This window comes from Pithys albifrons, chromosome 1 (assembly GCF_047495875.1).
Source record: "Pithys albifrons albifrons isolate INPA30051 chromosome 1, PitAlb_v1, whole genome shotgun sequence".
Classification (NCBI taxonomy): domain Eukaryota; kingdom Metazoa; phylum Chordata; class Aves; order Passeriformes; family Thamnophilidae; genus Pithys; species Pithys albifrons.
In genome coordinates, this window is record NC_092458.1 from 22,690,649 (window position 1) to 22,717,264 (window position 26,616).

The window sequence follows — 26,616 nt, forward strand, 5'->3', positions numbered from 1 at the left end:
ATACAGATATTTCTTCTCAGTAGCTGGTACAGTGCTGCATTTTGGATTCAGAATGAGTCATGTTGGCAATACACTCATGCTTTGGTTTTTGCTAACAAAAGAAAACAGGGAGGGAGCAGAGCTTGGACAGGTGACTCAAACTGGCCAAGGGGATATTCCACATCATAGAATATCATGTCCAGTATTTTAGTGTGGAAGTTACCTGAAAGCAGTGGTCAAGCTGGGCTCAGGAAGGGGGTCTGGCATCTGTCAGCAGGTGGTGAGCAATTGTATTGTGCATCACTGCTTTGGGGTTTTATTCCCTTTTTATTATCATTTACCACGATTACTGTATTTTACTTTGTTTTCAATTATTAAACTGTTCTTATCTCAACCTACAAGTTTTACTTTTGATTCTTCTCCCCCTTCCAGTGGGAGACAGATAGGGTGGTTGAGCAAGTGGCTACATGGTGGTTAATTTCCAACTGGGCTTAAAATACAACACAGTGATAAATGGGACTCTTGGGCCCTAAGGTGTGCCAATAAGGCTTATTTGTGCCCTAGGGGCCCTACTGTTTATAAGCCATCAGTAAGAAGAGACCACCCCATTTTCTGCAAACACTAGAAATCATAAAATGCCTTGTTAAAATCATCCCTATATTTTTAGAACAAAACAGAATTTCAAAAAGAGCAAGCACAAGACTACAGCCCCACTTCCCAGGCTGTGGCTTTCCTTGAGCAGGTAAGAGTCAGCACTTGCCCCAGGAGTCAAGCAGAGAAGGCTGCCTGTCCACTACTGCTGAAAAGCAATTCAGTTTTCCTCCCCCAGCATTGGAGGAGCTACAGCAGAAGGCTGCTCAGTGGGGCACTGCTGGGGACCATGCTGGTCTCAGAGAACAGCTCAGCACCCTTAGGGCTGCTGTAGCTTCACCCTGCTGCAAAGAGTACAGGACAGAGCAGACCCAAGCTCACAGCTCATTTGCCCAGGCAAGGCGAAGTAGTTAGTGCTAATTTTGTGCCATCACCAGATGAAGACAATGGTTCAGCAGCCTGAATGACAAAGACAGCAGTCTTGTTAAGACACTTCAAGTCACAGCTGTTGCTTGCCGTTGTTCATTCTCAGCATGCTTCAGTGGAGGAATGTGGGGGGGAAGAAAACAACAGTGCTATATATGAAAAAAAATATGTAGTGCCTTTATTGAATCGAAAAATGAACCTTTCTTCAAAGTGTCTTTACGTAACACACATGAAAACTTTAGCATCATTTGTATAAATATATCAAAAGGAAAAAATATTTGTTAAAAACCGGTATTTTGGCTCAGTAAAGTAACTTTCCTATCCCTAAAGGTTGGGATAACAAGTAGCAGTTTTCCATGCAATCTATTCCAGTCAGCAGAAGTAATTCAGGAGGCTTAAGGTCACTGGAACTCTGCTGGCTGGGCTGCACACAGTGAGCTGTCAGGAAGGAAGCACAAAGTCAGTATTACATCCTAGTCCTCAGAGTACAAATACCATACTGTCAATGTCCTTAGATTTGATACAGGGATTTTCTTACAAAATAGTTCTGTGACCAAACCATACAGCTTCTGTCCTATTTAATTCTTCTGCCAATGTGAACCGTAACAATTAGCCTTGCTCAGATGGTTCTCAGTAACTTTAGATGGATCTTACAGCTCTTCTACTCTACAACAGGCTGCCACTGAACACACAGCATATTTAAACGTAGATTGTGTGCAACAGATAAGTGAATGTGGCACTTCATGACTAGGATTGATCCTCCCTTGACACTTCTCTCATGACTAAAACACAGAATGAGAACAGACTATAAGCATTAGTCTATACATACACAACATTCATCAATAAAACACTTCAGTACCATGACAGTTTGAAATACTCTGACATTTCAAATGCACTTATTACTCCTTCTATCCTGAAATGAAGAGATTCTTACTCCATTCTGGCCAAACACACACATAACTCACACAGCTCAGAATCTACTGTCTCTAAGAAGCAGAGTTTCAAGTTTCCACCACACACTGAGGCAACCAAAGCGATTTAGGCAGGAGAGGTATCTATTTCTGCTGGTTTTGTCCCTTATCAAGCAGAACACCAAGATCAGTTTTGTTTGGTTAAGGATGAAGGCATAAGAAAAATGCCTGAGCCGTGAAAGAAGAAAAAGTCAACACTGTAGAGTCAAAATTAATAGATGGATTCTGAAGGATGCGGAATATGTAATTTTTCAGATAAAAAAGTGGAGATACCAAATGGAAAATTACTGCCTAATACTGTATTAGCAACAGCCTTCAAGGAGAGCTTGGAAAGTGATGAAGTTTGACACAGTAAGTTGCTTGTTTCAAGATAAGGGAACAGCATGGGAAAAAACAGGCTGCAGTTTAAATGGGAGGAGAGCAAAAGGTGCTGCAAGGGAGAAGCTGATAGGACACAGACAGGAATTCAGAGTTGCAAGCAGCAGTTAAAGGCAATAACAGTCAAATCCTGAGGTTTCCATATAGAGCAAGATCTCATCACTTAAAAATGTAACTTACAGGGACAGACTGAAAAGCATGGGCAATGCAGCTTTCATCTCCTGTTTCTATTAAATTCATAGCTATAAACATAGCATGAAAGAGGTTTGATAATTTTTTAAATCAATCAAATCAATTCCCTGCCCTGAAAAAAGAATTGAACATTGCAAACTGTATCACTGCCTACACAAAAGTCAAACATTACTCCAGAGTTAACAGTTGCAGCATACATAACACTATAAAAAAATTTAAAAATCAAAGAGAAAGGATTCAGCATATATACTAAGTTTTAACAACTTCCTTTCCCAAACTGCTGTTTGAAAAACTTGACTGCAGCCTCCAGTACACAGTCAGCAGAGATTCCTTAGATCATCAGGGCAGAGGGAAAGGACAAAAGCAAGTAGCTGCAGGGGATAACACAAGGCACTTCTCTCAATCTCAATCTCTCTCTCACTTCAAGGAGTATTTGAGCAGCAATGGTATTTTAGTTCTATTTTGTAAAAACATCTGGAGCAGAAAGTCATGTTCTTATCATACCTTTTCTTCTCCAACTGCATTCTGATCCCTTTGGGAGCTCGGAAAACTCACTAATCTGGGAGAACATTTGCCCAAGGAAAAGGACATTTTCTGTCACACTACTCTGTTCAGCCAGGTTCGGCTTTTAGAGCTGCCAATTGCTAGAGCCAGCCCCAATCCAAGATCAGGAGGAAAGATCTGCTCTCCTTCAGCACCAGCAACCCACAAGAAATGGTGCCCTGAAGCCCCTTGATGGGTCCTTAAGGTAAGGCAGATGAAGTCAATCATCCTGTAGCCCCATGAGTGATTCTATGTCATTAGCCAATTGGTCCACTTGGGCAAAAAATATATTAAGCCACTTAACTGGAAAGAATAAAAAAAAGTCCCATGGATATTAATTTTTTGACTCAATACAGCATTACAAAGGTTTTTTTCCAATACCTGTATGCGACAAGTGACTAAAAATGGCACTGTTCTTTGAAATGTAAAACAGACTGGAAAAGTGTATGCTTTTTCAGGATCAACAGCACTTTTTGGAGGCTAGGATTGTCTCTTACCTTTTCTCTTGGATGGTAACACACTGAGGCTGTAACATGGGGGAACTTATCTCTCAGCAAACTGAACAAGGAAAATAACAAACTTGTAACAAAAAGTTTTGTGTCATTTCATTAAAAAAATGAAACAAACATTTACTGGCATCAACCATGCCCATTACATAATATCACAATTATAATTAATATAATTCCCTTCATATTAAGACTTTAATTGTAAAAAAACAAGTTCTCCGGGATTTTTGATGGGTTTTTTACCCTTTCATTTTCAATACCAAGAGAATTCCACAAAATCATAGTGCAATTCTTGGAAAAGTACTCATGTCCTTCCTACATGTGCTACTGATGATATTTCAAGTTGTTCTGTGGATCCAGCCAGAAAAAAAAAGATTCACATCTGTAGATGAAGCTGTAGTATCTTCACTTAAGAAAATCTGGGTAAGATTGCACAAAACAGATATGTGTGACCTTCAGTCAATCCATCACCAACTACATAAACTGAATTGGTCATTAAGGGCCATTTCTCTTTTCTTATTTAAGGTAAATTTAAGTCTTTTGGTAACAAATGCAATCCTGATGAAGATCCACTTTTCCTGGATGGCATGTGGTAGCGGACTTTCTTCCAGAATCTGGTACTTGCTGAGTGAGACCTTTCTGAGAAGTCCCCTTTCCATCGGATGGCCCCATGCTTTTGCTTAATATATTTGATGGACTCTGGCATGGTTGCATAATCTTGTATTTTTTCAAGTTCAATGAGAATTACTTTAATTCCATCTTGGATAAGAGCATTATACATGGCTAGCTGCTTTTCAGACACATCGTCTAGAATGCTGTAACAGGAGGGCTCTGGTACTAAAACAATTATTACTCTTCTACTTTGACGCATTTTTTCGTCGGCAACACTGATCACAGCTGTAAAAAAAAAGGTTGTGCAAAAGTAAGGTTGTATGTTTCTATTTTATGTTACCAAAATTTTGCAGCTAGCTTATTTGCTGTTTGATATTTAGGCCAACATACTTTATATCACAAATAGGGACAGGATATGAGTATGCCAGCAGTTAATTTGGCTCAGCCAACTGTAGAGATGTGGCCAATACAACACAATCCAACCCCATCAGGCTGCATGTCTATTTTCTTGTTTTGCATAAACAAAGAAGAGCTGCCAACTACCTACTACTAACCTTGCCAATGCTGTTTTATTGCCATCATAGATACAAATGTAAACAACCAAATTCCAGAACCCCAAGATTTTTTATCTTAAACAGCCTATTCTGGTATGCTCATCTGTTTTTGTGACAAGTAGAAGAGAAAGAAAAGAATCTTCCTTTCAATGGCATTCCAATCAGTTAAGTCTCAAACAGTCATCATCACAGCTAGGCTTCACCAACAAAGATTTGGGAAGGGCTCTACCCACACTTGCTGCAAGTGTGCTGGTGGCAAACAGTAAAATATGGTGAGCATCACACAAAAGCCATAGGGCTGAACCCTGAGAACAGTGTATTGTATTTTTTCAAGCTGAAAAAATAAAGCAACAGTTTAGATTCTACTTCTCAGGAAACCCTTCCTTCTCAAACTACTACCAAAACCTTTCAAATGTGAAAAAAAGAGTGATCCATGAGCCACCTCATATGGTTCATATACATGTAAGTAGGTTCATATACAATAGTTATTTAAATAAAAAGATGTGGGTTTGGCCTACTCTTCAAATTTAGTCAGTCTTAGTGTTATCTTTTTAAAGTCCTAAGACCAAGAAGGATTCATAAGCCTTTCATTATTTCACCTCATGTAACCAGTCAGTGGGATAGACTTTACAATTTTCAGCGTCAGATACTAGAAATCTAAACTTGATGCATATAAAGCCTCGTAAGGAAGGAAAGGTTTTCTAAAAACTTTTAGAAGGAACAAATAGCCTTTGATACAGCTGATCATTCCTGGTAACTTGGTGTTGCTTTGTGGGGTTTTTTTCACCTGCATTGTCTAAGCATCCATTATACCCTTTATTGCATCCTGCCGGTTTGACAGCAATTCTCAGAAAACAGTAGAGATGCCATCCTGTTAAAATGGCACCTCATAGCAACAGGCTTTTTTCAGATCGCTCATGAGACCTAACTTTTCATATTTCCTGCCATTAGTCATCATTCACCATCACAATTCCAACTCCTCTTCCCCTCAGCATTGTTCCATCTCCAGATGTTTAGGCTACCTAGACACTAAAAAAAATTAGAGAGCTAAATAATGACACAGGAAAAGCCACAGACTTTGTGGAAACACTCAGTGCTGTATTTCTCATTCTCCATCACCATTTGATGGTGAGAGGTGATGGTGATTTAGAATGCCATCTGCTTGACTGCCTGTTTCTCAATTGTATTTGCAGGTCAAGAAGAAAACTCAAGTCCAATATTTCTTCAGAGAGCTTACCTTCTCCTGGTAAATCATCCCTCCCAAATATGAAGAGCTTATATCCACACTGTCTTTCTAAGACCTCTGGCAGTATCTTCAGAGCAAAAATATCTGGTGAGTACAAGCAGCTCCCTCTGTTCTTTGGATACAGAATATAAGCATCATAGATCTTCTCATCTGAAACTAAGGAATGAGCAATAGGACTTATATAAAAATGAATTCTAAAGATACAAAAGCAAGCAAGCAAACAAACAAACAAAAAACAAATGTCTAATCTCTTGGGCTTTTTTAATTCCACTTGAATCACTGTTTTAAGTCCTAACCCTGCTATTATCTAAGCATGAAAAATTATACTAAGCCTGAAATACTTGTAGGATCAGTCTTCTAGAATTCATGATGTTGAACCTGAATAGGCAACAAACCTGCAAAATTAAGTAAATTTGAATATTCTTTTTTGAACTCTAAATAAAAAATGTCATCACTGAATTATCTGGAAAACAGTGGACCCAGTAGTACAACTAATACTTAAAATTCCAGTTGCCATACAACTCATAGGTGGTGTTGTAACCTGGAGTTTGAAACCACAACAACTCAGACATGACAACAAAAACAAAGTGGCAAATTTCAAGATCTGAAATGTATTAGATATTTTGGAACAAACTTTTCAGAAAGACTGAATTTAAAAGAATTCCAAGACATCTAACAGACTCTCAATGCCTCTAGAAGGTATTTTCTGTTTCTTCTCTCAGAAGTTTGGAAATGACCTATACTTCAGCATAATCTCAGCTGACAGCACCCCTATCAACGTTTTTCTGAATGCCAGGAAAGCAGAATTTACAGAAACTAAAACTATCAGAAATGCATTCAAATAGAAAACAGAAGAAAGTTATGTTTTCCTGGTTCATCTATGGAAAATAAAAACTATCAAACAATTCCACTGTATTACTGCTTTGTCTAAGAACAGTAACTAAAAGAAATCTAAAAAACTGCTGCTGGAACAGTATTCAAACCACTGGAGTGTGTCTTTGGGAAAAGAAATGGTAGTTCTGGATTGCTGGAAAGTTTCTGATTTTTATCCTGTAGATGCTTTTGTTATCTGAACTAATTCTATACATTCTAAAAACATATTATCCTTTCAAAAATCCCAAGGAAGACCAGTCACACTCCATGAGGTTAACTCACTGCTTTGCAAAGGAAGATGGAAGCATTGTTACACAAACATACCTTTTTTACCCAGCAAAGGATGGCAGGAGTCCCGATACCAAAGCACAATATCAATTTTGAAGATCTTGTAGATAAAGAGAGTAAAAAATACTAAAAATACCAAGGAAACTCCTCCTCCAATTAAGTAACCCTGAATATTTGGAGCTGCAGTAGCATGAAATAAGAAAGAGAACAAATAAACAAAGTACAGTTATAAAAATGTGCAAAACTGTTCAGTCTTTGAAATATTAAAAAAAAAGAATGAATGAATAAATTTTTTCATGTATGCTTTCTGCAAGTACTGTTACTTGACAGCCTACTTCTATCTTCCAGAGAAAATAATACCTTAACAGTGTGACAAATGAGGCTACTTTTCAACTGAAACACCAAAATAAAATACTGATGCACAGCAATAGAGTGAGAATTCTTGTACAAAACTATATTAGCCAGAAAGCAAGGATGTCAGAGGGGGGAGGTGTTTTCCTGACCATGCTATTCTCCCCAGACCAACTATTTATCTCTAGCCACTTCAATGACCCGTCATTGATCCCACTTATTTACTGTCCTTAAAACAAACACCCTCCACAAATTCCATTTTTTAGTTAATGCATATTAAAGAATTTCTGAGGTTAAATCCTACCCTGACAATCTTTATGAAGAAATTGAACTTATGTAGTAAGTTAGAGCTCAGATCCACTTGCAGTCAATGACTATTGACAATGTGGCTAGTTAGAGGCAAGTAAAATTTGTGAAGGCTCACAACTGACAAAGCCAAATCAAAACAAGCTCACTAGAGGCCCTTCTGCAGCTAAATTAAAAAAAAAAGTGTACTTAAAATACATGGTGAGTTGCTTGTCTGTTTATCTGTTTTGAAATAAAAAGAATTACTCTACAAAACAGAAAATTTTATGCTTGCTAGGAACAGGTCAAACTTATCCTTGTCTCTGAGCACCAGACTGGGGTCTCCAAGTGGCAGGATGCTCCCAATCTACATGCATAAGCCTGTCTAGATGGTACTTAACACAGCACATGCATCAGCAATGAAAAGTCCTTAACCTTTCCAAGCAATCTATTTCATTCCTTCACTATTACATTGTTTGATCTTTTTTGTACTACAAAGATGCTTTTTTGTTTCTCGTAGCAATCTGACCCCACTATTTGTTAGTGAAGAATAGGACAACTAGGTCCACATATCCACTCAAGTTCTTTTGACAGTCTGTTCCCAGACCGAGCTATGTCTTCTATTCAGCTCTTTTAAAGAAGTGGCCATTTTCAGTGCTCTTCTAGACACACAATATCCTCTGAAGCACATGCTTCCTTAGGCACAAGTGTCTGAAAAGAAGCAAAGTATTCCACTGGAATCTCCTACTTGCTTCAAATAAATTGGAGTCTTTCAATTATGTTTTCTAAAATACTGAATGAGAGAAGACAAAGCAAATCAAAGTGCAATTTTCCTTCATTTTGCTACGAATGTGACAAAAAAAAAATCACAAAGAAAGCACTGAGCTGCACTGCCCCCTTTAACCCACAGCTGTAGCTCTAAGAAGGGCGTTGTCAAACTAACAGAGGAGTAAGCATCATTAGTCACCACTTTATCAAGAAGAGATCTCTTACCTGGGCGTTCCAATTTGATGTAGGCTGTAAATTGCTGAGAACCATATATGAAGTGACAGAAAAATTTGTGAGCATAATCCTTTACTTTCACTTTTGAAATGTTAAATTTTGTTCCAGATACAGCAAGTCCATGAGGCAATCCTTCTCTGTCATTAAAAAGGGGTAAAAAAGTAACATCTGAATGGGAACTGAGTAGCTGAGCAGCTGTACTTCATGTGGGATAGATTCACCTATCCACAAATATAAGAACATCTGGGTTTTTTAACTCTATAATAATCTAAGAAGCCAGTGAAGCACAGTAAACATACCCCTGTAACAAACAGCTTCATGAACAGATAAGATCTGGGGCTCATGCTTGGTTTGGGGGTTCTTGGGGGGGGGGGCAGTTATTAAGGGGTTTTTTTGAAAAGTTGGACAGAGTGCACCATTAGCAGTTTTGCAGGTGATACAAAACTCAAAGGGATGACTGATAAAAGAGCTGCCATCTAGAGGAACCTTGAGGCTGGAGAAATGGGCTGACAGGAACACCTCATGAAGTTCAAAAAAATGCAAATCCTGCATCTGAGGAAGGATAACCAGATCCCAGGCATCCTGAACTGCACTAAGAAAACACTGTCAGCAGGTTAAGGGAAACAATCCTTTCCCTCTGTTTCACACTGGTGAGGTCACACCTGGAGCAGTGAGGCCACTTTGGGGCTACCCAGTACAAGTGATGTATGGATTTGCTGGAGCAACTCCTGTGCGGGGAAGTGAAAATTATACAGAATTGGAGCATCTGTCATATGAGACAGCAGGGACTGCTCAGCCTAGAAAAAGGCTCAGGGACAGCAGATGCATCTCATCAAAATGTGTAAATACCTTATGGGAAGGAGGAGCGAAGAAGAGGGAGCTAAGCTCCTTTCAGTAGTGCCCACTAACAGGACAAGAGGCAATGAGCACCAATTAAAACACTTTCCCATCTGACCACTTTTTTACTATTAGAGTAGTCAGGCACTGGTTGCCCACAGTTATGAAGTCTCCAGCTGTGGAGATAGTCACAATCCAACTGGGCACAGCCTTGAGCACTCTGTTCTTTCTGACCCTGCTTGAGCAGGAGGGTTGGACTAGACAATCTGAAGAGGCTCCTTCCAATCTGAATGATTCTGTGAATGAAAGACTATACAAACCAGTAATACCTAGCAATAAAAGTGGCGAGATAAGAATCGCCTTCCAAGACTTTTTACAGAGATGATGAAGCAGAGACCTTTTTAAGCACTCTGACACCCAAAGCCCACACTGCCCACAGTCAATGGTGTTAACCAGCTTGGGAAATAATGAAGAACAAAATTTACAAAGCTGGATGACCTTTGTGTGAAATTACAATAAACATGGTGATAATACCTTGTCTGACAGCTATTGCCACAAAAAACTTGGAGATACAGTATCATATCCTGCTAAAACCATCCTGCTATAAGATAGATTGACAGGAGTAAGAGAGGCCACAATGGAAAGGTACATACAAATTGGCATTCTACTCTATAGAATTCTACTCTATACCAAAGTAACGTTGTCTGATGTACTGAAGGAAGAGAACTCATTTTGCAGAACACCCTGAAGAAACAGTTTCTAATACATAAATAATTACCACGAAAATCTGTCCTGGGATTCCAATACAAATATCATCATGTTGCAACATGTTCAAATTTGTTCAAGTCAGTTTTAACTTTCTTCCCAGTACAGCGAAGTTACCTCCTAGATGTAAGCCTTAAGTCCATTATGTTGGCCATGTCTACAGTGTGGTTTGCTATAGAGAATGTTTCACAAATTTAACTGCTGCTACTACTTCATGAAATAAAACATTAATATTGCAATTAATGTTCTTGATATTGGATAATTAGCTTTGAACTAGCACAGTATGTATTTTGCACATCTCCATCTCTGGCATGGAAAAATTATCTGGCAGGGTAGTGATTACAAATGGAGATCACTTCCAAACAAGCCACAAATCCTAACAGAGAAGTGCTTTGAGTTAAATCTATTAAATGCTTTTCAGGAAAATGTGTTTAAGAGCAGAATAAGGTAAGATATTGTAGCTATAAATATTACACACAGCTACACTCATGAAGGTGAGAAATTTCATGCCCTGAAGAATAATGGATTTAGTTGTGCCTTACAGACCACAGGCTGGGGTCCTGATATTTATACACAAACAGCCAAGTATACAGATCAATAACTAAAGTATCAATTCCCCCTTAAAGAATCTGGAGAAAAAGTAGAGGCCAGAAACAGATGAATAAAACACATCATTTTCCAAGCAGTCTGCAGCCTAACTCTCTAGCCATATTCTGCATTGATGACGGCACTTGGTGGAGATGGCATTCTCCATGTTTGTGAACTGATCGGCTGAGATTTTTTTCTTCCTTTCTTCTTTGCACTAGGTTTTAAGGGCTACATTTAACAGCTGTGATTGATACAGTGAGAAAGCAAACAGTACATCCACACTCTGCTACAGCATAGACCAGTTACAGAGTAGCAAAAGTCCTCCTCTCTCTCTAAAGAATTGCAAGTTTTACCAGCTTAATTTTATTTTCCTGAACATAAAACCCCAAAACCTAAATGTCCTGCAACAAGAGCTTCTGCTTCGTGGTCTTGAGGATTAGCAACTGTGTCCATACTTAGAAAAAGACGAAGTTCACAAAATTAAGTTGGGTAATTTTTTTTTGTTTTGGAACAACCTATCATTCTCATATTAATGACAGAGGGCAGGCTTTAATCTAATAGCAAAAAAAAAAAAATCACCTAAGAACAAATGCATACGGAAACATTACAAAATTGTATTTCACAACAGGATTATAAAAATCTACATGTGAGTGCTTCATTACAGATGTACAGATACATCAGTAACAGATACATCAGCATTTATAATAAAATGTAATTTTTAAAAAAACAAGCAATAAAATATATTGTGTTTGATGCAGACTTGTAATCAGTCTTCCAATGACTGACATTTGACTGGTAGTCAAATTTATGTTGAACACACTGTAAATTACTGCAGATTACTTCACCTACAAATGCACTTATAATTCAATGTCAAAGGATACGTACTCATAAAACTGTTCCCTGTAGGTTTTATCAAAGATATCAACATCCTCATCATTAACTTGCCAGAATGGAATCAAGCCATTTATACCACTTGATACGTTACATTCCATAACTACGTGAGAACCTGAAAAAAAACCCATTTAAACACAGCAATTGAAGGTCTTATAAAAGAAGCATGATCAAGTGATGAAGTAACAGTTGGGAAAATGAGGGATATAAAAAATCAAAAACAAACAACTTACCTTATGAAAAGCAGAGTCCTTAAAACTCATCCATTTGTAATCCAAGTTTGGATGTCTATGACCTGGATATAAATTTCAACCTAAACGTAGGTGTCTAAATGTTCACATCTACATGTAAGCTAGATGTCTAAGCCAGTAACAGAGTTCAGCTCTGCTCAAGTCCACTCACATTAAAGTAGGTACCTTAAATGAATGGCTCTCCCAACTCCACTGAAAGATCTCCAGGGCTCAAATCAGTTGCATGCGCACACTATGGCAACATCCGAGATGCTCTTCAGCATCCAAGGTATCCACATGCAGCTGTCAGACAGTACTGCAGATCTTCAAGAAATCTGCAGTTAGAGTAGGCAGAACACTCCAAACAGCACTCTGTGTAGGCAACTGAGTTGAGCCCCTGTTGATAACCGCGTGAGTTAAGGACTCTGGATGGTGTGCAGATACCCATCTGCAGACAGCTACACCCTGGAGCTGAACTCCATTCTTAGGGACCATGCATATTGTTACTCCAAATCAGAGTCTTCTGGCCAACACTGTCCACTGGGATGGTTTCTGAATACTGTCACACTCTACACTCCCAGAGCAAGCTCACCTGTAACTCAGGTCCTTTGCCACCAAAAGTCCAGATTTCACAGAATGCCCCAGTATTAAGCAAGCCAAGTTGCAAAATGTATTTATTTTCAATGTACCTCAGAGAACTCCTACATACAGGAAGGTAAGCAGTTTTCCTGATTCCTTTTCTTCTGTATTTTACCCATAGAAGTTATGATTTGATGGGAGGTGGACTCTCTCAGTTCACCTATATAAAGATCTTAGTATTTCATTTCCTAGAACTGCATCAGATCTAGATGCTTCCAACAAGGAATAATCTTCAACAAAAGTATGGAATAAACCTTTAGCTCACATGCAAACCAGTTACTTGAACAAGAGTTTGCATAGAAATCAGAAATTCTCCCTAATCTCTTCCCTCCTGTCCTTCCATCATAATACTGAATTTTTCTAAAGATGTGGTTTAGTGCATTGCACAGTTCTTTGAAAAAAAAAAACAAAAACAAAACAAAACCCTTATGTGTTCCATGCCTTCCATTTCCATACATTCATGAATTCAGTGTTAACTTTCTACAAAACCTTCTCCTGCCATTTCTCATTCAAAAGTCATACAGAGATTTCCATATTCATGTAAGGTGCTTAGAGATTAAATGTCTGGTGCCAGACATTTAATAGGAAAAGATTTTTCCCCCTGTGCCCAGATCCCAGGTACTGGACAGAGAATATTACTTTTGAATGGCACTGCCTTTCTAAAACAAACAAACAGATTTCCCCAAATTCCTTTGAAGTGTCCCTCCGGCCCCCCTGTAATAGGGGATCATTTGTAGTCACAATAAACCCACTTTGTGACTGGAGGCTTTGTACCTCCTTTCAGTCTTACATGTAACTATTATCCTAATAGCTGCAAGACAGTCAAGGTTTGCTCATCTTAAATGGTCTAAGGCATCCAACAATACACCAGAACTTTTAATTAATGCTGTGTCAAGTGCGGACCAAATGCTGTTCTACAACAGGGAGTCTAAATAAGTTGTCCCATACCATAACACATCTTAATGTTATAGGCTCAGAGTCACTGGCAGCCCCCTAGACTTGCTCAGCAAGTACTACTAAAGATTAAAAAAGCCCTAAAGGATGTCTTCAGTAAATTTAAGAGGCTGAAGATCCCACTCCGGAGGAGAGGTTGCATCAGTAAGAATTTATGGGTAAGTAAAGAATTCTTATCAGTAAGAATTAAACAGAAAGTCATAACTAATTACCAGTCAAAACTGGGGATGAGACTTACATGATACTTTAATGGATAGGAGATGCAGTACAGCAAAGCCCCCCTGTAACATAACTTCATTTCTTCCACAGTTACAATTACAAAGAAAAAGAGAAATTTTCACACAAAGATTAGGGTTGCGTGAGGTAAAAAAATTACTGCAGAATTTTCCCTATTTAAATCCACGATCTGGTGAACAAATTTACTTATTAGTGGGAGAACATAAACAAAGCCTTTCAGGCATGTAATTGGAAGGAAGGCAGAGAAGAAGTAATTACTAGAAAAGAAGAGGCCGTTGAGACATTTTAGAATATTTCAACAGCATTAAATAACCATCTGAAGATAGCAGGATTGTAAGTCTATAAAATAACACTGTTTTTATCAGATCTTCAATATTTTCAGTTTAAAACAAAGCCTTCTGAACTTTGGATGAATTTCTATTAAAGCTCATTAGTACTTCTGGTCGAAATCTCCTGATCCTCACCAGAAACTGGTAACTTCAGAATGAGGTATTTTTCACAAGCTGTCAAGGCCAAAACAGAAAGAACAACACAAAAAACCCCACCAAAACAACTCCAAACAAACACACACAAAACCCACCAGTATTTCAATGCTGTCCAGCTTAACACCATATTCAAAGTTAGAATTTGGGTCAGAGAACATGTTTCACGTGATATGAAAACATGCATGAAGCCTTAACCTGAGAAAACAACACCCGATACACACAGTATTTACAAGCTCAACGTCAGAAAAAGCAGCAGCAAAAGTAGTTGTGTTGTGCCAGACTACCATCAGTGTGAGGTACACAAGAATAATCTACAACGCTTTGGCATGAGCTTCCATGTGGTGTCAGAGCCCACTTTTCCTCAGATGCAAACTTTTCCTCAGAGCTTCTCCAACTACCTAATTCCTCAAAAAATTACAAAACAGTTCTGATCTTGTACTAGGAAATTCTAGTAATCACACTTCTCCAAAAACAGTTAATGCTCTTTTTAATCAATATTTTATTTAAAACAATATGAGAAAAAAGATTACAGTTCAAAGCAGCTCCAATCTCAATCTCATTCTTCTGGACTTTGTCAGTAGAACACAATGCTGTCCAATATACAGTCCAATTTAAACATATATAACTTTACTTAGGGAAAGACTTGTAATACCATATATTTGGCTCAGAGAAGCACAGAATAACCTACATTAAAAGAGGGGTCTCTAGTCCAATTTTCTGCACAAAGCAGGGGCTGACTCTGAGGCAAGACCTGCTCAGAGATTTATTCACTCAGGTTCTCAAACTTCTAAGGACAGAACCTGCATGACTTCTCTGGGTAGCCTGCTGCACTGCCTGACTGGCCTCACTGGGAAGAAATTATTCTTTATATCCAGAATCTCTTACTGAAGAAGTTTCCAAGGTAAACAGTGTCTGGGATATGCATCAACTGGCAGCTCACTGTTTCACAAAAGATCAGTAACCAAAATCTTTTACTACTCTAAAACAAGGAATAAAATCCAGGTTGTGAAGAAGGAAGGGAGACAAGAAACATTCAGGATGAAAAAAACTACTGAACTGGTCAGCTGTTAACTCTCCTAACATGTCACATGTATGTAACCGTATTTCCACAGATACAGGGGATACATCAAGACACAGACACTGAGAAGTGGTGAAAAAGAACAGACGGCAATAAGAAAGGAAGAAAGAAAGGAATGCACCCTGCACAACACTGCTGGTCAAGAGACTCCAGCCTTAGCTGCACAGTTATTTCCCCCAACAAACTACCTGTGGGAATCATGTTCTATTATCTAACATCTGTCTTCCAGATATCATCAATCCACCTGTCACTCTTCCAGTCTTGGTAAAGTCTGTGGAACTCTTCACTTGTTATTTCACAAAGAGCAGGCGCTTAGTTCTTTTACTTAATGTTAAAGACCTCTTAAATAGTCACTTACCAAGTTCGACTTCAATTGTATTGTTGTTTGGATAAATAAATTCTGGTTGTATTTGCCGTGGTTTTTCTAATCAAAACAGAGGAAAAAAGAAAACCTTCAGGCAGGAAATATTCCACAACTTATTTCCACTCACAGTTTTACGATGGTTTGGTTTTGTTTGGTACTACTTTAGTGTCATACTGACTACCAGTTTCCAATTTACAACGGAAATATCTCATATTTGGTCTACTCTCTCAAAATTATTCTCTTTTAGCTCCCAAGTTAACAAAAGGCTTTAGCTTACCTTAAAAGTACTTCTTAAAAAAATCTCAAATTTACCAGTAGTTGAAATAAAAGTAACACAAAACCAAAAAACAAAGATAAAACAAAAAATGCAATTAAATTTTTCAGAGACAGATAAGATAGAGAAAGAGGGATTGTATCAATGACCTCCTAAATCAGGTATTTCTTTAAGCAAAATTTTTAAAAAACACATGCCTAAACTGGGCCAGAATTGTATTATTCTGCATGATATTTATACTGGCTGCTAGCAACCTACTGTTCCTATATCATCTATCTAAAGTCAGAATTTTGATTTAATCGCCAGTCAACAATTCTGATAGGACTATTATCATGTTACTAGTCGGGTCACCAGCAACACTGCCCACAAAGACACAATCACAATGATAAGAGCAATAAATGACTCTATGGGAGAGTGAGACAGTCAGTTCCACATCCGGTGTGCAGAAAAACAGAATCAAGTGCCAACCATAAGCTAATCTTTCTAGAGGACAATTTATTAACCTTACAGTATCTATAGAGCTTATCACATCTCCTTTCCCATCAAATTCACCAGAAGGGCTGCAAGGAGGTGGGCTGCCCTGACAGTCTCAAAGAAAACCCTCTATTTTTAAATTTATTTAATTTAATGGTGCATTATTTGTTTCAGGAAAAACAATCCCCAGTAACCACTGCTTTTTTCTAATTCTCATTCCTAACCCTGCATTACTCATTTCCCTATGACAATTCTTCCTCAAAAGCAGGGCTCAAGGATAACAATGTGCCTCATTGTATTTTAATTTTACATTCAGGAAGAAATTAAATAGAAAAGATTTGCAACTCTAATTTCACAGAGCTGAAAGGCAACATGACAAATATCTTATGCCAGCACACAAATATTTACAGCAGACCCAAAAAGAGAATAACCTCATGTACTCACCTTTAACCTCTAGACTTATGGTTCTTGAAACGTTATATTGTTTTCCCATATAGGTGTACACCATATAGCACGTGTAGTTTCCTCTATCTTGCACAGTTACATTACGAATCAAGACAGCATTTTCACCCTCTGCCAAAAGAAGTCTCTTGTCTTCAAGAAATCCAGGCTTACACTCCTAAATACATTGAAAGTACCTGTGACTTAAGGGAACCAAAAACCTGACAACTGAATAAGTTACTGAACTCTAAAATTATTAAAATACTTGCCAAATACTGACATTTTTGAAAGCCATGATGTGGGTTCTTATTTAAGTATCACTACAGCCTAACATGGAACTGAGGACATCTTGCTCCATTTGCACTTTTTAAAAATCACTGCAGCCAATTGTTTCAGTTTTCAAATGCTGTGCTTTAGTTCACTGCCTTCATTAATAGCTTGACAGTTATCCATCTCAGGTGTAACAGACATGCCTGCAGCAGCATTTATAAGAATACATGCCTGCATCCCTACTTCACTGTGATGAGGGAGAGCTGTTGGAGCAGTGCATTGTGCTGGCTGGGTTTCTGCAGAAATGTGGACAGAGAGAAAAAATTCCTTCTCTTTCTTGACCTACCAACAGGGGAGAATCCCTTCATCTCAAAAGATATTTCAGTCAAGGTCATTTTACTCATACACATACGTAGCTGCTTTGATACCAGCACCAGAATGAAGAGTTGAACTACTTCAGAATTTTACCTTAGCACAGATAAAATACATGTTTCTAAGCTTGCACAGTCCACAAAAGTATTTTCATAGAACCCAAGCAAGCAGCATAAGAATACCACAGCATGGTCAACAGATAGGACATGCCTAATGTTCTGTGAAACTGAAATAATTAACCAAAGCCTTGTATTTACAGAAATATTTAAGGTTTAAAAATTATTATCTACATAAAATAATCCAAGGATAAATCAGATTTTCAGAAATCTTACTCACACTTATGCCTTGTTCAAAATGTAGAGAAAATAAACTTTCCCTTCCACAAGCTGCATTTCACAGTTACTTCATAACACATTTTAAATAATACATTTTGTATCTTGTATATATGAAATACACATGCACAATACCTTATACCAATGTACGTCAGGCTGATTATTGTCTTTGTCTTTAAATTGTTCTAGGTCAGGGCACATAATCTTTCCAGTATTTGTGCTCGTCACTTTTTGTTCAAACTTCATTTTTCCATTAAAACACAAACCATTATCATTCTTAAAAACTGTTAAATTTATAGTTTTTTTGTTAGAGTGGTTAAGGTTCCTGTAATGAGAACAGCAGACAATTCAGGTCATTAACATTAAGGTTCCTTATTTCTAGCAAGTCAAGGAGCTCACAGAGAGGGAGTTCGGCACATCCACCAGCCTTGCCTTTAACACCTCCTAGCTTCTAAGATCCATCCTTAGCCCCTCACCCCCTGTTCCAGATCAGGAGATGGGAATAAGCTTCAATTTTGTGTTGTGAACAAGTGAGGTCTGTTCTGGAAGCACCAGAGGGGATGTCAGGACTTCTCAGAGCTGCAGTGAAGGTTTAAGTGACTGATGCACAAAATGTTGCCTACAGTTAACACAACTGAACATTAGCCAAGTTTTTTGTCCTGCTGACATTATGCAAGCCAGAGATGTGAGGTGCCCACAGGAATATATCTCATAGCTCAAGTAACTAAAAGCATAGCAGGAAAAACTAAATTAAAATTATAAAACTGGGTAGGTTTGAAAGGATTACATGCCTTCCAATTTTTACTTCATTTGTCAACTCTCGAGACAGAATATGCAAAGGCCTGCAATACTGAAAGTTTTTGCTGACCACTGTTACTACATTGGCAACCCAAACCCCTCCAGTATAACTGATGTACTGTGTGCACACCAGCACACACAGCTACACACTACTCAAACAAATTTGGGGTCACCTGAAAAGCCTGTACTGGCTGTTATCAGTGTGCTGTGGCAAGACCATGAGGAAAGGAACAATTTCTCTCTGTCTTCCCAAAATTAATTTTCTGTTCAATACACAGTGAATTTCAACCATTATAAAAAATATCTGATGATCCGATGAAGTAGTTAAGTCCAGTGCACTAATCTGAGCTGGAAATACAGCAAGAGCTTTAAAGTACCAAAAAAGCTTGTTATAGATTCTTCTCTGTGCTCTCAGATCATTTCAGTAGTGTTACTGACAATCACTTTCACCGTCTCCAGCGCTTGGAGAGCACATTGCTTTGCTTTTTATAGGCATTCTCATTTTTGATCAGTAACACTAGGTAGTATTTTAAAATAAATCATAAGAATGGTTTTCTGTCTTTTAATTTGTACATTTCTAATAAGATTCTGAAAAAATTGCTAAGTTCTCCAGAAAGTTTGTGTGTGGTGATACTGCATAAAATGCAGTTTGCTTCTCTTAGATCCTTCTTCTATTTAGCCATATCCTATGAAGAAAACAAAATGCTCTGATCTGTCAGTACCAAACAGCAATTTGAATGCAGGAAAAGTTGAAGCAGTTAAGACACTTTCCTGTGACCTTACACTTCATCCAAAACAAACAAAGCAAACAAGCAACTCCCACAGAGGGTTGTTAGTGTTATCATGCTTTAAGATAAAGCGCCTTCTGTATGAACCACTTTTGCAGTGGTAAAGAGAAAAAAGGCATCATGCAGAAACAAAAATCATGGTCAAACCGTGCTTTTTAGCTGATCTAAGCATTCCACCTAAAACAAAAGGTTTTGTACACTCAAGTTCTACAAATACATTATCACATTTGCAATCATTAGCAATCCAGTTGTTTCCATCCTTCCTTCCTTACCTTACTCTGCATTCATAAAGTCCAGAATCTTCCAGCACTGCAGGAATAAACCAAAGCAAGCCCTCTCGCTGGTGGATCCTGGCATCTCTCTCTGTAGTTACTGGTGTAGCACTACCATTTTTATACCATGTCAGATTGTAATCAGAGTGAAGCACTGGCAATGTAATTATTGGGCAAGTAATAGCTGTAGGCTCTCCAACAAGCACAAAGTAATCACAAAGTACGCACTGCTCTATTAAAAAAAATGAAAAAATTATCAATGCTTTTAAGCTGTATACTTTTATGTTTTAGAAGTATCAATACCCATTCCAAGTGACACAGAATTAGGAAATAAACTTTCTGTAACAATTTACCATTAAAACATCAGGAGGCTACTGTTGTTTGTTTGTTTAGCACCTTCTGGTTGAAGACAAACACATATTTTACAGCTTATGTCACAACATCCCTCTGTTAAGGTGGTCAGCAACAAGCACACATAAGACCAACAGCCTCAGAACAAACCAGAGTGTAAGACCCATGGGATACACCAGGCAACTCCAAGCTTCCAAACTCACTGTCGTGTCCTTGTTATTTGAGCACGTTAGTACTTTTGCAGAATTTCCAAAGTCTCAATGTAAATATTTATCTATGTAAACCACAGTGCAAACAGTAGCATCACAGAGCTCCTAAGAGTATTCTGCCCATTATGGCTATGGGGCCAAAAACAAGTCAGGGGTTAAAAAACAGGTGTTTCTTAACCTGATGCAGAAGGCAGTATGGAATGATATCAAGACCTCAACACATAAAGAAGCCTATAAACCAACATGTTACAACACCAAAAAAAATGGAGAGGCACAGAATTTAGATTAAGAAGTCTTGACTATAATGTATTGTTTCCTTATTGCATTTGCACCCTTATCCAGAAGGCCTGTTATTCTGAACTTCACAGAAAAGGCCAGCATAAACAGAATTTTTATAATTATGTCTGTATAACAAGGTAAGAAACAATCATGAAGCTTAGCAAGCATTTCTTTAAACTTGAGTCAGAGAAAGTAGGACAGATAACACAAAAAGTTGTCAAGAACCCAAACCTGCAAGCAAAAACTTATTGGAGAACACCACTTTAGCACAGAGCTGGCCACTGGGCTATAAAGCAAACGGTAAAACTTTCAAACTTTTGCATATATTTGCCCAGAGAAGCAGATACCCCGACCCTGGAAGTGTTCAAGGTCAGGTTGGATGGCACTTTGAGCAACCTGGTCTGGTGAAAGGTGTCCCTTACTCATGGCAGGGGGCTTGGGCTGGGTAATTTTAAGGACCCTTCCAACCCAAATTGTTCTGTGATTATGTGTGCAACACTGAATTGCTATGAAATCACAAAACATCTGGCTGAAGTAATTTTTAAAATCTTGCTGAATGACTGTATAAGTACAAAGTTAAGATATTCAATTTCGAAATAAAAAAGTCTTCAGCAATCCTTTCAGTATCATTACCTTCCTAATATAAAGATTTCCAAGTAGGTCTCTGTGTACCTTAAACTAATTTCAGAGACATAAATGTTAGACTTCTTACGCCAAGAGTAGCAAGACAACCATCATTAATCTATAGTTCTAAACTTTAATGAAAAATTAAATTTATCATTAAAAATATTACTCATTAATTGTAAAGGAAACTCAGCCCTACTGTTTGCAGGACTGGAGATAAAGCATGTCTCTTAAGGCTATTAAGAGCTAACTTTAAGTCAAGAAAGCCAATCACTTTGAACTTTCTTCATAGCAAACAGGAAGAGGCTAATCAAAGCACTAAATGTATGTGGCTAGATTGAAAAATATTTATGTCCATTTGTTCATGCCATGCTTCATGCATTTCAAAGAAGAGGCATTCAGCTATTTTCAATACGCTGAAGCAAAAACAAACCTCAAATCCACAACTTTCTCTCAGTATCTCTTTCCTACTAAATACACACAACTCATCGCCTGCACATTTTCTTTCTGAAAATGGTAATTTCAACAAAGGGTGTAACCTACCAGCTCTGAACAAAGGAATCAGTAGAATGAGATGACCAATGAGCAAAAATACAGATGTCATATTTTGCTGCAAACCAGAAGTTTTATTGCATTGGTTGGACAAGACTGTTCAAGCTGCACTGTCCTCTGCACCCTGCATTACTCCTAAAAAAATCATAAGAAGCATTAGTCATCTTGGGGAGGGAAAAAAGGATTTTGTCATTTAGGCCCAGTTTTGAAGATTTCAACTACAACAACTGTTGGCCTCCACAGACAGCTGCTCAGTTTTCAGCCTTCTACTAGAACTTTTCCTGGAACTAGAACTATTCTACTGGAATAATTCTTGCATAAAGTATAATTATATTTTGCCAGCATACTTAAACAAAAAAACCCCACACAACCCTCAAGCACAAACAATTTATGCTAGCACAGTGATTTAAGCTATACTGCAGAGTTTAAAAGCCAAGCTTGACTAAGCTACTCTTCTTTCCACATGCTTACAAGTGACACAATCAGAGAGATAGAGGAGGTTTCATTCTTTGAACTGTTTTTTGTATGGCTGAGGTATCACTGCTTTTAAGAACAGATAACTTGCAATTCTTCACAGGACAAGCATACTAATCTCAGTGTGACCTGGCACTTAAATTGGCATCTAAAGTCAAATGTGTGGAAACCACAGCAAATATGAATTGCTGTGGTCAGACAAAAAAAGAAAAATATCCAAGAACTGTAGTTTCACTTCACACCTCAGGTCTTGGTTTCAATTTTCTCCAACAAAGACATGATTGGAGAGACACCCACTGCCCTCATGGCCTGCAAGTGGCTTCCATGAAACCTTTAAACCTTAACCAGGTCCTACCCCCCTCTCAGATGCACCTGCATTCTTCTGGCAAAGTGTGATCAGAGATCTCTCCCAGCCTTCTACTCTGAGCCACCCAGCAAACACTTAAATCCTTTCTCTTCTAACGGCTCCTTGTAGGTTAAAGTCTGCATTTAGCTGTCTTGCCTTTCCTCAGCTTCTGACTATTTTTCATGCTGCTGCCTCTCACTCTAAAGCAAACTGGTTTCACATGTAGCAGTCCATTGCAAAACATTCATTGCATAGGTTCTAGTTAATATTTGCCTTCTACTCAGCTAGAAATGGCAGAAAAGAAGATATTCCCTGAAAAAGTAAGCTTAGACTTACTTTTATATCCAACGTAGTTCACTTCAGTGACAAATAAGTCACAGAAGTTCCTTCTTTTGAAACATTTCACATGGAGAAGTGTTGGGGTTGTAGGGAAGGACACACAGAGCAGCAGAGTTCAACACTTCAATATAACTGACTATATACTTCCTTCTGACAGTTCATCTGACAAAGCCTTCATACCAGAGTCTTTATTTAGTTGCTTTGTACATGCTTTTCCTGTAACTTGCCAATGAGCAGATCATCATTTTTGGAGTTTGAGTTTACCTGTAAAAAGCAGAGAAGAGTTAAAAAGGATTTTAGAAAAAACATAATTTGGACAGCAGCATACACATAAAAACCCAAATTTTCTACAGACATCCTAAATGTAAAAGCAAGAGCAACCCTCTGCCTACACTAGAGAGATGGCTTAAAAGAGCAACAGCAAAACTTGCAGTAGAGATTGACCAAGAATTTTAGTAAAGATCTTTGGACAACAAAGTCTCTGCCAAAAACAAGGTAATATCACATAGGTGTCAAGCAACTTCATAAGACAAATTTAGCCACTAGAAGTAAATAAAGAATACTTTCATATTGGGCAAGATAATAATAACAAATAAAGAATCCAACAAGTTCAGCTTTACATTTTGCACTCCGTATTTGCCTCCAGTACCAAGTGTGGATGTCTTTACAATATTGTATGCTAAAGTGCAACATTTTTAAAGTTCTACTCTTTCAAAATTCACACATACACCTTTCAAATATTGCAGCAGTAAAGATTAAAACTTCTCTAAAGACAGGAAGAAGCCTCTAACTCGGTAGTTGTGATGCCTCACAGCATGCAGAGCATATTTTTCCTGGTCAGGAAGATTTCAAGTGACCATACAAGGTTTTTACAGTTTTTCTTACACAGAATACAAAGAGAAACACTACCCAAAATCCACAAATGTGAAACATGAAACAACAAACTTTGTTTAGAAAGCAGATGTTTGATCACACACCCAACAACCTGAGCCTGGTAGTGCCTTCTACACAGTCTCAGCAATATGAAATGCCCCCAGTATACAATGACAGAAGCTCAAAAATTCCATCTATAGAGAATTCCAGTTTCACAGATTACACTGTCTACATAGTCTGAAAAACCGTTTTCAGCTCAAAGCTTAATGGCCTTGAAGGAAAAATGCACACAAAATCTTCTCAGAAATAAAGGGAGAAAGAAGCCAACAACAAACAAAATGCCATACCACAAATCATGTTCATGCCTGAAATTACTAAAAACAGTTATGACAGCAAAGCATGATAAAATTTATAACAGACTGTATCTTCTTTTGCATCTACTACTTTCCTGAGATCACAACTTTCCTGCCTAACATTCTCATATAAACAGAATGCAGTTGATCATTTTGCAGGGGCATGCCTGAACACCAAGTCACAGAACATGATGAACAAGCACCCTCAAGAAGGTCACAGAATCAGGGAATCTATAACTGACTGTGATGAATTATAAACACCACTGCCATCAGACCAGCCAAGCTGGTTATCCACTGAGGTATCCTGACACTGACACGATGACCACAAACTTTCGTTCTTAAGTGTTTCCCTTCCAGACAATCCTGCAAGTTGCAGAACTACAGAAAAGTTGTGTCTTTAAGGAAAACCTAGTATCCAGGACATTCTTTTGAAAGTACATCAAAATGCAGTCAAACAATAGCTACAAAGAAGCCTCCAATAGTTAAGTCTTTGCAAGTTAAATTCCAGTTCCACTTTGAGAAAAAGTATTAACTGTTCAAAATCCGAATTTGAAGAAAATGTATTTTCTTCAAATTCAGGTACTACCCCAACTTTCACCAAAGAACAAGAGGAAAGAAACAAAAATAGCATCTGTAGCTGTATATAACTGGCCACCACTGGTTAACTCTAGCACAATGAAGTGCTAACTATCCATCCTTTTTCCACATCAAACTGGAGGCAATGACAGTATCCAAACACACCCGAAAGGAATAGATCCTACCAATATTCACATAAATTGAAAACAGTACCTTCTTTCAGTATCAAGTGGAAGGAGTTCTTTTCGCAGTCCATCCTTGGAACACTTTGCTATGTCATTTCAACTCCTGCTGTCATTATAAAGCAATAAGAATTTTAATGTGGCCCATTTTTTATTTAAGTCCAAAGTAAGTTATTAATTTTCCACTACAATTTTCAAAGTACAGTTAAGACGCATTTAAAAGGATCTGGATGGCTCATGGAGATAAAACTGTATGTATTAAAAATAGGGATACAAAGTATTAAAAAAATAATGTATTACCTTCAGGGGAAGAGAGGAAATCAGTTATCAAACAAAAAAGTAACATGCATTTCTCATTTAAGGATTAATTTAAAATATGTGAATTAAAATACCAGAATTAGGGATTCTACATTCTAAAATAACTTTTGTGAAAGGCTTTTTAGCCTGTTTTTTGAGGACTGAAGTCAAACGAGTGCACAGGAAGAAAAGCAAAACACATCCAGCTGCTTGCTTGAGTCCCTGAAGAAAATTCTCTAAACCTGAGAGCTGCTTCTGGAAACAAACCAGAACCTTGATTCAGCTCAGTAGCTTTTAAGGGACAGCTCACTCCTCCCGAGCAGTGGCTCCCTTGGCTGATGCCAGGAGCCATCCAGGCTGTGCCCACGGCAGGTCTGGGACTGTCACAGCAGCAGCTCCTGGTGGGTTTGATACCAGTATTTCTGCAGGTATCTCCTCCACCCAAAACCTTACTGTCGTCATACGAACAGTTAAAAAAAGGAGACCTTATTTGATCATCGTTATGCAATAAATAAATACAGAAATAGTTTCTGTAGTGTTTTACTGGGTAAAGAACTACGCCAAGCTTTATCCCGCTTCCTGTTACGAGTACTTTAAAAAATGTGGCAGCGTTAGCACTCCTACAGCCTTCACTCGTACCCAGTACTCTCACCTGCGCTGGTACAATGCGACACACGAGGAGGAAGCAGACACAAAGACAAAATAAAAAGTTACTTCCAAGGACGCTATTTGGTGCCATAAAAGCTGGGAGAGCAGCAGCCACAGCCGTATGGAGACCGTGCCCACACACCTCGCAGCAATGCACCCGACCTCAGAGCAAGGCAGACCCGGGGGTTGGGTTGGTTTTCTGGAAGCCATCGGCACTGCAACCCACACCTGTCGCCAAAGGGCAAACGGGACACGGCGCTTTGGGAGACGCGCGGGGAAAGAAAACCGAGACTGTCTCGCCACCCACCCCGCCCCGCCACGCCGAAGTCGAGCCCCAGGAGGTAGAGAGCCGCTGTCGCCACGGCGCCCTCCTCCGCTCCGCTCCTCACCTCCGGGCCGCTGCCCGCACCCGCCGGCCGGCCCACCCCGCCGCACACAGCCCGAGCACACAGCCGGAGCATTCAGCGGGCGGGCCTGGAACTCGCCCCGCCCCGGGACCGCCTCGCCTCGCCCCGCCCCGCCCCGGGGCCGCCCCAGCCCACCCCGGCCCGGCCCCGCCCGCCGCACACAGCCGGAGCACACACAGCCCGGGCACACAGACGGAGCATTCAGCCGGGGGGCGAGGAC

The 26,616-nt window shown here is 38.8% G+C and overlaps 1 protein-coding gene across 2 annotated transcripts; it reads right to left on the reverse strand.

Moving 5' to 3' along the window:
• Positions 1–1,150: 1,150 nt before the first annotated feature.
• On the reverse strand, positions 1,151–26,480 carry LOC139683531 (interleukin-1 receptor type 1-like). 2 transcript variants are annotated; one of them, XM_071578808.1, is made up of 14 exons: positions 26,379–26,480; positions 25,076–25,153; positions 23,058–23,324; positions 21,893–22,036; positions 19,887–20,118; positions 18,164–18,353; positions 17,058–17,232; positions 15,860–15,925; positions 11,873–11,993; positions 8,789–8,934; positions 7,196–7,339; positions 5,990–6,154; positions 3,578–4,483; positions 1,151–1,434 (listed from the first exon to the last, which is right to left on the reverse strand). In XM_071578808.1, the coding sequence occupies exons 4-13, from the start codon at positions 21,951–21,953 to the stop codon at positions 4,107–4,109; spliced, it is 1,677 nt and encodes a 558-aa protein (XP_071434909.1). In that variant the 5' UTR covers positions 21,954–22,036; positions 23,058–23,324; positions 25,076–25,153; positions 26,379–26,480; the 3' UTR covers positions 1,151–1,434; positions 3,578–4,106. The 2 variants fall into 2 exon arrangements, with proteins under 2 accessions (XP_071434909.1, XP_071434996.1); XM_071578895.1 differs by having other exon boundaries at positions 25,076–25,150; positions 26,379–26,475.
• Positions 26,481–26,616: the final 136 nt, after the last annotated feature.